Source organism: Ooceraea biroi, chromosome 5, assembly GCF_003672135.1.
Source record: "Ooceraea biroi isolate clonal line C1 chromosome 5, Obir_v5.4, whole genome shotgun sequence".
NCBI lineage: Eukaryota > Metazoa > Arthropoda > Insecta > Hymenoptera > Formicidae > Ooceraea > Ooceraea biroi.
Genome location: NC_039510.1, coordinates 5,269,286 through 5,283,121, shown reverse-complemented (window position 1 = coordinate 5,283,121; position 13,836 = coordinate 5,269,286). Strand labels below are relative to the sequence as shown.

At 43.9% G+C, this 13,836-nt stretch overlaps 1 protein-coding gene across 1 annotated transcript; it reads right to left on the bottom strand.

The window, feature by feature from the left end:
- Positions 1–203: 203 nt before the first annotated feature.
- LOC105287586 lies at positions 204–3,163 on the bottom strand. The gene is made up of 4 exons (XM_011353210.2): positions 2,956–3,163; positions 2,332–2,429; positions 1,730–2,140; positions 204–441 (listed from the first exon to the last, which is right to left on the bottom strand). The coding sequence occupies exons 1-4, from the start codon at positions 2,965–2,967 to the stop codon at positions 216–218; spliced, it is 747 nt and encodes a 248-aa protein (XP_011351512.1). The 5' UTR covers positions 2,968–3,163; the 3' UTR covers positions 204–215.
- Positions 3,164–13,836: the final 10,673 nt, after the last annotated feature.

The following is a 13,836-nucleotide window of genomic DNA, read 5'->3' as shown; positions in this document are numbered from 1 at the left end:
TTATTGATGTCGATTTTCTGCATTCTTAACACATCCGATAACAATATCCGAGAATATCCGTGGAAACCATCGGAACATTTCAAATACTCAATTCATTCAAGAGCACGTGTGATAATCAAACGAATAATTTCCGCATAATCTATATGCTGTATGTACACGCGATGCGGTTCCTCTCTCTTTCTCTTTCTCTCTCTCTTTTTTTTCTCTCTATTTTTTTATCGTCTGTAATTAACCGTATAGGATGTCAGCCCGGCGTGGACGTCGATGTTGGTCGCGGCGTGTCCTTGAGAACCGGCCGGAATTGCGGGCGAAGGATACGCTGGTGGCAGCTGCCGACCTTGATACTGCGGCCGGTACTGCGTTCGATATTGCGGCTGATATTCCGATTGGAACTGCGGGTCCACCGGTGCTGGTTGAGCGTAATTGACGAGTGCGTTATACCTGAAAAGAGAGAAATTGGGTCAATCGGCTCAATTGCGTTCCCGCTGAAGGCGCGACCGATTTCCCGCCAAGTCACGAGCGACTCGCGATCTCTCTCGAGCGATTCACTTGACATTTATCCTGCTGGTTATCTCGTTGCATTCTCCGTGCTGAGCCAATCCTCCCGCGCGCAGAATTACTCGTCCTTAATTTTTGACTTTGCATAGTGACAACCATGCGTATTTGTCGGTTGGTCTCAAACCAATACTATTCTTTTATTCCTAGCTTTGTACACTGCAAAATAATGTCCACTTTAAATATAACGGAAAAAAAGGAATTTTTTTCCGCTTTTACTTTAAGTGTGAAATTAAAGTGGAATCATATATATATTATATATTTGTCTGATCATCCGATGGCAATTCAAATTCGTCACAATCACATGCAGTACATTTGTCTCGAGGATTACCACGTCGATCGATTCCCATATTGCTTGGATTACGACGATTAGACAAAAATATATGTCTAACACTTTATAACCATGTAACTCTATAACTATAAAGATGATCAGAAGAAATTCACGCTGCTGCCATATTGCGAGTTGCCATAGTTACGTTATTTTCGTCCGCTTTAAATATGTATGACCGAAATCGTAACCGATGATCACATCCTTTATAATATCCGTTACAATGCTAGATTATTACCAGTCCTATTTATATAAAGGATTTTATATTATATATATATAATTTATATAGGACTGGTAATAATTTAGCATTATAACGGATATTATAAAGGATGTGATCATCGGTTACGATTTCGGTCATACATATTTAAAGCGGACGAAAATAACGTAACTATGGCAACTCGCAATATATTATATATATATATATATATAAAATAGCGGAATCATATATATATATATATATATATATGATTCCGCTTTAATTTCACACTTAAAGTTAAAGCGGAAAAAAATTCCTTTTTTTCCGTTATATTTAAAGTGGACATGTTTTGCAGTGTATAATTAATTTTCAGAATTTTTGTACGTTATAATTCATACAAAAATAATTGCAAGTTCATTCAAATCTCATCAAGAACCACCAAGATCTCAGTAAAGAACCACGTTAGATGACTTTGAGATCAGCTGTAAGCTCCGTTACGCTCAATCGTGATTACCAGTTACGCGAGGTAATTACTTTTCTTTGTGCACGGAGTGTAGTAACAATGCCTCATTTACGGCCTGCTTCAAACCACGAAACATTCTTTTAGTCCTAGTTTCATACCGATGTTACGCGACGATTACATCACCTACCTCGGCCGATTGTAAGCCGGTGCAATTTGCTGCGGCGGATTGTACCCGATCGGCTGGTGCTGTCGATATGGTTTGGGTGACGGATCGTAGCGTTCTCCATTGGTGAAACGCGGATCGGTGTAGTAGATCGACGGGTCCTCGCGGTATTGTCCGTCATCCTCGGGCTCGTGCCCCGAGTTGCTGGCCCCGGCGATGCTGTTGCCGGTCAAGGTTGGCGGGGGTACATTTATTCCAGGACCGACCGGCTCGAAGCCGCGCCTGGACGCGCCATATTCGACCTCGCGCACGCTTCCGGTATCGTCCACGAAGCCGTACTTACCGTAAACCTCGCCGCTCGGGTATTTGGATTCGATTTTGTACGAGCCGTCCGCTGCCTCGTAACCGTAACTGTAGCTGCCATCCTCGTTGTGTCTGTTGGCAGAAGAAACAGTTGTATCACAAAATTTCTCTTTGCCGATTCCATCATGTTATTCCAGCAATAAAATCATAAATTAGAATGATTATAAGAAATACATATTATTGTCATTGCGATACAATAGTTACGCAAAGGTATTCGAAGGTATGCTGGTTGCACGTTTATGTAATATTAATCTGGCACTCACTTGTTTATCTGTTTTAAGATAGGCACTGGCGTGGTCACGGGATACGGTTGATTGTGCTGGCCGACCGCAAGGCCGAGGGAAACCACGAGAAACACCACCTGATCACACGAAAACGTTGGCATTCAGATCACTTTCCAACGACGTCGCACGCGCCTTAGCGTTCAAAGAAAGTCGATCGGAATCGACGCGACAATGATGCGTTTCTTCTGTCATTGTGAGTTATCAACGTAATTTAATTTAATTTTAATTTAATTTTAATTTTTCGTAATTTAATTTTTCGCGCACTTCCATTTGTCTGACAGACAAGATAAATAAGAATTGATTGAAAAACTCATCGACGTGTCAAACCGTCACTCTTCGCAAAACAATGCGATGATGCGAATGTAACTGTCATCCTAAAACCAGTTAATCACGATTTTTCTGTCACCTGGAAGATACCTCAAAAATTTTATAATACTAAAATATGAAATTTTACGAACATAATGCACCTGTGTATATTAAATTTTATTTTTTAAATTTATTTTACAATAATTATGTCATAATTAAAATCAATCAGAAGAATTAAAATAATTTCGATCATGTCATTCACGAGTAAGCGGAAGAAAGAGGACAAACGGTACTCACCGGAGGATACATGTCTGGTTGTTGATGAGGCAGAAGTGATTGTGTGTAGAATCGCGCTATACGCCAAGCGAGTCTACTTATATAGGCTCCCTTCGGGAGCGGCGGGGTCCGCCCATGGGCCCGACCTCCACCTCAGCCTCAACAGCGATCTAGGTACTCGGTGGATTTGCCATACAAAGAGACTGAAAATTCTCCATTGCATCTCTCGTGCTCTTGCATGATCTTCATTCACAGCAACGCCACATCTATATCCCACTCGTGGAGCTCAGCAATGCGCCGCAATATCCCGCTCGTAGAGCTCGACAAAGCGCTGCATAACGCGTGAATACCGGTAGCGAATGACGATGATCATAATCGATCTATTGTAATACTGTCATGGCAGACGCAGGTGCTTTTCTCACGACGTCTACCGCGGAAATTATGTGAGACAGGGCAAAAGTTAGCTCTCGCTCTCTCCTTTGAATTCTCGAATACCTACAGCTGCAGGGATATCCCTTCGTTATCGTTGTCACTATCATTACGGTCATGATTATCAGTATCTGTTCTTCGCGATTTCTCCGAGATCTTTCCTTATCGTTTCGCCTGTCTGCGTTTCGTGTGCCATTAACTTAAATTTTTCTGGTTTCCAAGTTTCCAAGTATGGATAAAAAATATTTTATTGTAATATTTCACGTCGAAGTTCGGCATGTACGTGTTGTAGTCGTTAATGCTAATAATAATTATTAAGTCGGATGATGGGGACACGTATTACATTGTAATAATTTTGTATTATTATTTCTCAGCTCGAGGAAATTATATGTAATCTCATAGAATGCATATTACGATTGACGATAAGTAATTCCACCACGTTCCGTTACTCGAGTGACTGGCGAGCACGCAAAGCCTGACATGGTGTTAACCGGTGGCATACCCTTGACCACATATTAAAAACCGCCCTTGATTTTGATAAGCATAATTTCGCGCAGCGCAAGTTAATATACGCCTCTGGCATATTCGTTTCAAAATAATTTCGAGGACGGCTGCGTTTACACGGGACAGATTATTTGTCAGAAACTTCAATGCCAGAGATTTCAATGCCGGTGATTTCAATGCTGGATATTCTCTCTCTCTCTTCATCTTTCTTTCTCTCTATCGATGCAGGTAGTTAAGTATTTCAATTATTCCAATTGTTCTTTTCAGCACTTTCTTTAATTAATATTTCACCGATTCGGACATCAGACGTTAATATTAAAAACCGATTAATTTTAATCGAATTAACAAAAAGATTCTGCTACGATATATTTGTTCAGATCGTGCGTTATTCGTGTTTATTCTCGTTTATCTCTGTTACGACGTCGAATTGTTTGCAGTACATCGATCGCTTCTTGCATTTCCTACAGACTTATTGACGAGTGAGCACACTGAGCCCGGGTGGCTTTTCCGCAATATTGCGGAATCGGAAAACGAGACAACGCGCAAGCACCGTGCAAGCGATTTCACATTTTGCGATACGCAAATCGTACGAGTGTTGTTTACGTAATTATACGAATCGGCGGGTTAACCCAGAACTTTCCCGATCATAAGAGAACTTCTTGACATTTAGCCTAGCCGGTAATAAGGGCGACGCGGAATATCACGGCGCAACATAGTGAAGCCTACTGCTTTTTCCGTCTTGCTGCGAGCGTGGCTTCGCTCGTGAGAATCGTACGGCGTTATAAAAATCGTAGTGGCGAGAAATAGTAGTTTGTATATCGATAGCGCGCTAACGATCACGCCGCTAATTATTTCTTGTCTTTAATCATGCAATCGCCATGCTTTGCATATGATGACAGTGAACTGCCAAATGATTGACAATTTAATCTCGAGCGAAGTTTCACGAATATCTATTTCATTTTTATTTTTTACATTTCGTGCACATCACCTATTTCATACTGCTCAAATGTTTAATTTCATTTTACTTAAATTTCTCTTTCTGATTAGTCTTTTATCGCGATTTGTCTATATCCTCTTTACACTCGTGTGTTCAATGAAAACATGAAAGTAACTGATCAAGCAGATCAATGTAAAATAGAAATTTATCTGCAAATGACAGAATGATACGGTGAAAGTGAGTGAGGAACAGCGGCCCGGAATTTGAGCAATGACAAACAAAGCGGACGGGATTCCTTCGCAATTGAATGACAACCGTAACTAGAGAGCTTATTTGCCTGTCCCATTGATTGCATGTCACACTTGTTATCTTTATGCAACGCAGTTGTAATGCGTATGTCGTAATGCGTATCAAAAGACACGGTAGTGTCTTGCGCCAGATACACGCCCAAGCGATGCACGAGCGACGAGTCAGATCGTTGGATCGTGTAGATCTGATCGTTATCGCGTGTAGCAAACCAATTCTAAATTGCTATAATCCTTTTCGGGAATGAATTGGATTTTCTTCGTCGGGTTCGCGGCTAACTCAACCTCGTGCATTATTGATAGACCAACTCGGAAATATTATACATGGATATGAGAATATTACGTAAGAATCGATATCAGATTTCCGCGACAATAACTTGTCGAATGACAATCATAGTAATGTTTTATTTGTGAACAAAGTAACATTTAAACATGTACATTAACGTATAATATTATTATAATAAGAATAAAAAGTACATTTAAGAAAAGAAATTTATTAATACATTTTATTAATAAAAAAGAAAAAAATATTTAACACATAATGATGATTAAATAACGTATTTATATATGTTAATAGTAATATATTTTATTAATAACAAACAGAATAATTTTGAGTAGGAGGTTCTCCATCAGACCGTAAGGTACCGACACTGTGATCTCTTCAAGTGCATGTAGAAAGAACGCCCAAGCTCAGACTTTCATCTCGGCTTTGCTGCGTGAGGCAATCAATCGGTAGGCTCTCTGAAGTGCTCAGTTCCTTCTATATTTTCTCGAAGGAAAATGATAAATGTCACGAGAAGATTCTGACCCGAAAAATTAAGCAATGCTATCGACACTTAATCTCTCAACTTCCTTATCACGCGATCTAAAGTCACCTGGAAGAATCTAAGTCCACGAAAATCATCAAAATGTTCCTACTGAATCACTAAAACTTCCTCGTTGATATATCTTTGATTAAAATAAAAGAAGCTTTCAGTCCGTCAAGAATTTTGTCACGTTGAAAAAGCAACGATGGTGAACCACATTAAAATTCGATTTTGTTGCAAGGAATTGTGAAAAAGTTTCCGTAAACTTCAAGCCTACGGAAAGTTCTTATTGTTGCATTCTTCAAACGTGACGTAGAATGATGATATCACATTTTTATTGTATTCTTTTCTCGCAGCAAGATTTTCAGCTTTACTGTCCTCTTTATATGCCTTTTGTACGTTGTCATTATTCCTAATACTCATGCTGAATACGAACGGTCTCGCTACAATTTACTTCAACTTATCAAGTACATTGTGCATTACGACTCATGTAACAGTAACGAGATTGTCGTTGAAGCAACTTAGAGAATGAGCTACCAGTACGCCAAGATGTTTTTGCAGGCGTTGAGATGAACATCCTCGGATCCAATTATACCCCGACAGTTTCGATCACGAGGACATAGCAGTGCGCACAACGGTGCTCATAATTAACAGTCGAGTCGATTAACATTGTGGTCGCGCACCAGTTGCATGATTCCCCGGTAACGAGTCAAGTGCCATTTATTCCTGTATCATCGACGGCCATCTGTGGCAGTCAGGTTCCTCAGGTGGTCGCCGCACCACACGATATCGCCGATATAATTTACAATGGCGCGAACGTAAATAACGAAAATTTCCGACTGTCGAAAGGGGCTATCTTCAAGGTTCCAACATGGCATGGATGATAATGACAACCGGAGCTACAATTACTGTCGGTCCGGGCGTTCGAATCAAGGATGAATCACGGTATTGACGGGTGGTCGCGCGGCTTCCTAGCGACCGGTTCGGAGTTCTTGTTCAAATTGTTTCATCCTGATACATCATCATCGGCAGCCAATCATCGTTCGCCCGTGCGGTATTTCGTTTGTGATTAAGTTGCACCTGCGAGATCGAAATGTCACGGATGACTATCGACGGTCCGCGGACGCATATGAGCGTGTCATTAATGATCGTGGGCCACCCGAAACGAGCAACGTCACTACCGATCGTTAAAAGGAGTCTCGAATGTGCAGAGCGAGAAAAGCGGAGACGTGAATCTTCATGAATTTGCTGCGCAACGTGCACATTGGACTGAATGAAAAAGTTCTAGCCATTAAAATTGTTTTCTTTTTCCGAGCAGTTCTGAGTTGATGATATCATTATTTTTTATATTGCCTAGAGTTCTCTGCTATTGAAAATACCGTAAACTCAGAAATGAAAAAGTTCTAGCCCGTAGAAATTTTTTCTTTTCCGAGAAGTTCTGAGTTGATGATATCATTATTTATTATATTGCCTAGAGTTCTCTGCTATTGAAAATACCGTAAACTCAGAAATGAAAGTTTTAGCCCGTAGAAATTTTTTCTTTTCCGAGAAGTTCTGAGTTGTTGATATCTATATTTTTTATATTGCCTAGAATTCTCTGCTATTGAAAATACCGTAAACTCGGAAATGAAAAAGTTCTAGCCCGTAGAAAGTTTTTCTTTATCCGGGTAGTTCTGAGCTGTTGATATAATTATTTTTTATTCTAAATAAATCGTTAGATTCGCCAGGAACAGTACTAAATAAAAATCTCTTGTCAATCGACACAACTGGCCAGTTCTTTATTAGATACACGACGTTTCGACCTTAGTTCAGGTCCTTATCAAGCGTAACATACAGTTATTTAATTCTTAGTAAATAACTGGCCTAGTAACGTGCGCAATTGACTCTTCCTATATGGTTTCCCCATCTTCCTCGAATGCGGTAAAGTGGTTGAATTCACATTGTACGCGGGACTCGAATACATTCGACGCCGCATTACGCGTGAAACGCATGGCACGATACGGGATCAGTAAAATTGTAAAATACATTCGGATTTTATTGTTGGAATTTTTTGTAACGATTAATATCGCGGCGCGCTACCGCTCTCCGTGTGACGGCCGTTTTCTCCGCGGGTGATCGTCGCCGTCGCGTTCGGAGGCTATTCTATTTTCACATTACGCTTTATCTGTCGATCTGCTTTGCGATCGCGCCTTTAAGGATGCTCCTGCTCGTTGCGGGAACGCGGCTGCTGCTACTGCCACGCCGGTAGGCATCACCTTCGTCAAATTAACGGAGATACGTTATTATCGTCGCATGGACGCGCGACGAAACCGCCGGTTAATTTAATTGCGTCGCACTTTATCCAGCATCTTAGGCCACAAAACAAATTGTCCGACGAGATTTTAATCGATCCATGCGATGTCACTCGCACCCGGCAATAAAGACCGCAATAAAGAGGAGCGATACGGGCGCGCGTGATTCGCGAGGAATCTTAAACGCCGGACGGCTAACTCGCGATATTGTCCGGCTGACATTGGATACGTGTGGGTTTCGTTTTGCGAATTCCTCATCCATCACTCGTAAACGAGAAATCAAGGCAATCCGCCGACGCGCCGTTCTTAATTCGCTCGGATGTAAACGGGCCTCGTGTTGCGTGTACCGCGCGCAGCGTCGCGTAGATAGCTCGTTAAACGCTCGCGCGATCCTTTTCCGCCGTTGCACTCGCGCGCCGAGCTTGTCCCCTGCCGATCGCGCCACGTAAATCCAGCCCTCGTCCAATTAGCTCTCATTTGGTACGTCCTTTGCAGTGATATGTATTATTATGCGTCGAAGACAAACATCTAGCGTCGTTTACGGTGCAGCGCGCGTAATGAACGCGGTAAAGACGTTGTCCGCGGAATAGATAATGACACGATCACCGGCGATCGGCCGAGATTAACGACGTCGATAAGCCGGCTCGGGCGTAATTCGCGCGCGAGCGTGAGCGATCGCACTCGGCGGACATTATTAATCGTACGGGTGTAAACGCGTCTGAATTAAACGTCACGACACTCACGTTATCCTCCAGTATATATGTGTGTGTGTGTGCGCGCGTGCACATAAACGACCAAAAGAAAAAAAACAGAATTATTCTCGCGACTCAGTGGCCTCAGTGCCACAGCTCGATTCGGTAATTTATCGAGATTTCGGGACACGAGGAGATCCCTCGGTGAAGATAAACTTGAGCAAGAAGCCTAGCCTCGGTTTCGTCGGACAACGTGTTGTCCGGTTAACGTGGTAACGACGGGTCATCCCGCGTACACGATGCTTTGCTATCACACATTCGGGTCGCGACGGGTGCGAAGAGCGCGAAAATGGGACGGCGAACCGTTGCCAAACCGTCCCGGGGAGCAGCATTATGCAAATCGCGCGCACCGATCGAGCACGGGTTCCTCCGGCACCGTTGAAAAATCGCCCGGCCGAGAGAAATCCGACCCGCTGCTGAGGTCGTGTCGGGACGTAAGAAAAGAGAGCACCGGTTGGCCTTGCGAAAAATGCAGATCCGCGCACGCGGATCACGGACGATCCGAATTATGCGGAACAGCATCGGCGCGAGGCAAACAGAAAACTGGACCGGCAGAAAACGCTCGACATCCCTCGATGTCGCGCCTCGTGACATGTTAATCCGCGCGCGAGGAGCGTAAAGATCAGAAAAGCAGCCTGACGTCCCGCGGCGGGGTGCGGGGACTCGCATCGCGATCGCGATCGCGATAATTGCGCGAATCAGTCTCGCAGATCGGTATAATCGGCGGCGAGTTTGTTTAAGGCGCTTGGCTTGAAACGGCGTATGGACACAGCCGGACGTATGGAGAACGATAAATCGTGGTAAGTCAAAGCGGCCTGCGCCTCGAAAGGACTAAAGCGTACGTTTTATCATGTATTTATGAGTATCAGGAATTTTTAGTGCTTGTTGTGTGGAAGCACTTTTGCGACAGTATACTTTAAAGCAAAAGATACGATTATTCATTCTGGCGGATAGCGAGGAAAAATATCAGGTATAAATCAAAAGTGTTTCAGATTATCAAGTAGTGCTTTAAGAATGCGGTGTATTAAAAGTACCTACGATATAATAAAAACATTCTTTTAGAAAGTCAGGATTTTTAGTAATTGTCATCTCAATGCATACATCTGCAGAAAATGATATGCGGAATGTTCGCTGAATTGCATGTCACACGACGAATTGCTCAAAGAGATCCATCAATCCCTCTTAACGAGTGAACACGCGCGGAGGCGCAACATAATACAAGAAAATAATGAACGTAATATTGAGACTGATGGATGGTCGTCGACAGGTAGAACGAGCTCACGATCGAATAACTGTATAATTAATCGAGCTGCCGGAATTTGCGTAAAAGATATCCGTCATTCGAACGTATGGAGATTTATGATTCCCCATACAACATAAACATGGCATCGTTAATCTTCGCCAAAGCATGAGGGACTCGTACAAATGCATATTTACGAATGCATATTTACTTATGGACATAATATTGTCTGAATTTATGGACATAATATTGTCTGAAGTCTCGAGATTCTTTGTGAGTCTCAGCCGTAATGATCGATATGACAGCGGTATAGCGGTAGATGTATGTCGTCGCGATAACTACCTTTGTATTACGCCTTATTATACTTTATTACATCGTTCTTTGCATAGAAGGATTAATTTCTTCATTGCATATTTCTTATTTTTTATTGAAAATAGAAAATAGAAAATAAAAAATAAATAGAAAGATAAGGTCTTCATTGCTGATTTTCGTGATTGTCTGGTTTGTATAACGTAGAGAAAAAATGCAAACGTTACGTATTCAGTATCGTCGCCGCGCCTCCACGCAAGATCGGGGAACGGACGGCCGCGTGGAAACGACCCAGGGCCCCGGGTCCCAAGGGCCTTGATCGGAATGCCGGAACGTCGGAATTCCGCGAAATTCCAGCGTGAGCCTTTTTATTCGCCAGATTCTATTTTCGTTATAAGGGGCAACGCGCGTATATGTTAGAACCGGAGCCTCGTCTCCCTGGACCTGATCATGGGCATTAAAAGGATCAGACGAGTGGAGGAAGGTTTATCGACACTTGGCCCGATCAGCCACCCCCGATATTCTTGTCCGAGCGACGAGCGCCGCCAAACTATTTATAGAGGGACGGAACACGTGAGAGCATAAAAATTCGATGCTTTGGTCGTGGCCACGTAAAAGTCGCTGACACCCACGACGATGCACGGCCAACTCAAATTTCCCTCCATCGGTGGTCCTCGGACGTTTCCTCCGTCTCTTCGTAAAAGTATCATTTTTCCGCATGATGGCGAATCGTGCAATTTAATCGAAATCGATCGTGCAATTAATTTAACAAATATATAGCAATGCAATTTTTGAGACGAGCTCAAGAGCGTTGAGATATTATTTTTCACTCAGAGACGCTGCTTTATTATAAGAGTATGCTTTATTAATGCCTGGCGGCGATTTTGATATCGATCTAGCTGAATCCCGACCGGATCGCTACCACTTTTACGCGCTGCCGCCACACGAAGGCGCATGTAACGTAATGCAAAAGTATCACGGAAGCCGGACCGCTTTTTTGTCGCGTTGTTGCACTCGCGAGCAGGCGGCGTCTCCATTTAGGACGACCTCGCTTGATTCGGTCCCAATCGATTTAGCGGACTCATTCCCATTTATCAGCGATGTTTACCGATACAACAAGGCCGCCGCGAGCATCCCGCCTCCTCTCGCTCTCGTCGATTTTATTAACTGTTTGTGCAAGTACGCGCCGACGGAAACGCCACGTGACGCGCCATCCGCATCGATTACAAGCCCGGACTCTTTTAATCTTAATACGGATCTCCGTTTGAAAGCCGCCGCTGATCCACTCACTGATTCTCTCCGCGGGATTGAATCGACGGGATTCAAGGAGGAAGTCGAGCGTCTCTCCGTGTGTCAATCGAGAACGAAAATTCTGCGAGTTACCCCAATTTTTTTTAAATTCAGAAGCGATGCATTCAGGGAAATTAGAAAGGGTACCATTCTCGACGCGGGCAGCACAGTGTCTCGAGTGTCTCGATGATCCTCGACCGGCAAGCAACAGGAAGCGAACACTCGCGAATCAAGCCAATTACGTTTGCGAGTGATTCGCCGATAAGTTGAGCACGATAAACTCAGTGGTTTACGGGAAACCATCGAAGCTCGTAATAAACGAGACTGCGAGACAACGAGAAACTGAAAACGACTTTGTCCTTTTCGTCTTGGCAATCGACGAGCCTTGTCGCGGAGGATCCGATTCGCCCGTCAACCGTGGTTCGCCGAACGATCATTTAACAACTGGTGCCGATCAACGGCGAAATTCGTAAACGCGATACGTATCTACGTCCGTAGCTTACTTGTTCGGTGCGGGATATTTACAGCGTCGGGATTTCTGTCCGGGTACCAATGTATATTCTGCGACCCTGAACGCACGCAACGTTCACCTGGCCCCCATCCCGTGCAGGGATACAGCTATCCGGTTAAACGCCGAGCGGCAATCTTAATGTCAATCTCCGGGTCCGGGACCCGCTACCGTCTTACGTAGGGACCCACGAAAACATAATGAAAAGTGTCACGGAGCCTCCGTTTTTCTTTCCCCCGAGTCGGCTCCCGGGTACAAGGGTCCGGTACTTGCCGTTCCCCGCCCGCCGATTAATTTCAAGAATGCAACGCCATTTATAACGAGCCGACATCCTGCTCGCTTAATGCGCTTGCAGATAGCTCGCCGGGCCTCCGTCGTCCCGACCTCGTGCGCGCAACTGCGCCGCATGCGCGTCACCATTTCTCGGCACAGCTTCGCGGCGACACACCATGTCCTAGCAGCATACGCAGGGATACCTGTTTCGATGAGTCAAAAACGAGGTGGTGACTGGAAAAAGAACGAATACGCCGTTTCGAGAAGAAAAGCGCCACTTTACAGCCGCAGGCTTTGCTACACGCAAGGAAGATTGCGGAATGTTCTGAATTCATGTGCGGAAGCGTGTTTGACTTTCTTTTGCAATCTTGGCGATTTTCTTCGGAAAAAGTGGATCGACGATTGGTCTCAGGCTAGAATTTTTCTTATTATTTCAATTAATGACAATCACTTTTATTATATTATAGCGATTCAAATGGTGATTCACACATTGTTTGGGGGAACAAACTGTCATATGCTTTCACAACGGAACGCAATCGTCGCCCGCGAGTCCGGTATGATATTTCACAAAAATCGTCGGATGTTGCGGATTGATTCGCGTAATTTCATGAGCCGATGAGCCATTTGCGATGACGTTGAGCTCCATAATTAAGGCAGTCCCCGTTGACTCACCGGATATCGATACGTGGATACACGCGAGGCGAAAGTTTCTTTGAGGCGCGTTATTCAGGGTCACTCGCGTCAGAAGTAATGTAACATCCCATTAAAATCAGAAATATGCTCGATATGTCGTAATTGGAAAGCATTCCTCGCATACACAAGCGCTGATTTTGATACATTTGCCTCTTTTGGTCGAAACTGAGAAGACGTTTATTCAAAGGAGCACTTCGTCGAGCTGCCTTTTATTGCACGACGAAGGGAAGCGGCTGCTGAAAGAATTTTGCGGCGCATCGCGTTACACGCACGCAATTATCACTGCGGAGCCGGGCGTCCCGCTGAATAGGCAATCCTGTTAAAAGCGGACCTCGTTTAATAATCCTGCTAAATCCACGTCGTACTCGGAGGAAATAAAGTTGCGATTTAAACCGGCCGACCGTCGAGATTTACGGCAACTTCGCGCGAGCATTATCACCCGAACATTCGCTGTCCGTCCGTGCGCGGTCCCTCGCGAGTGCAGGCACAACAGTGTGAAAAATGTATAAGCATTTCTTATATGTATGTGCAAGAGACGCGAAAGAGAGAGAAAAATGGGAAGCTA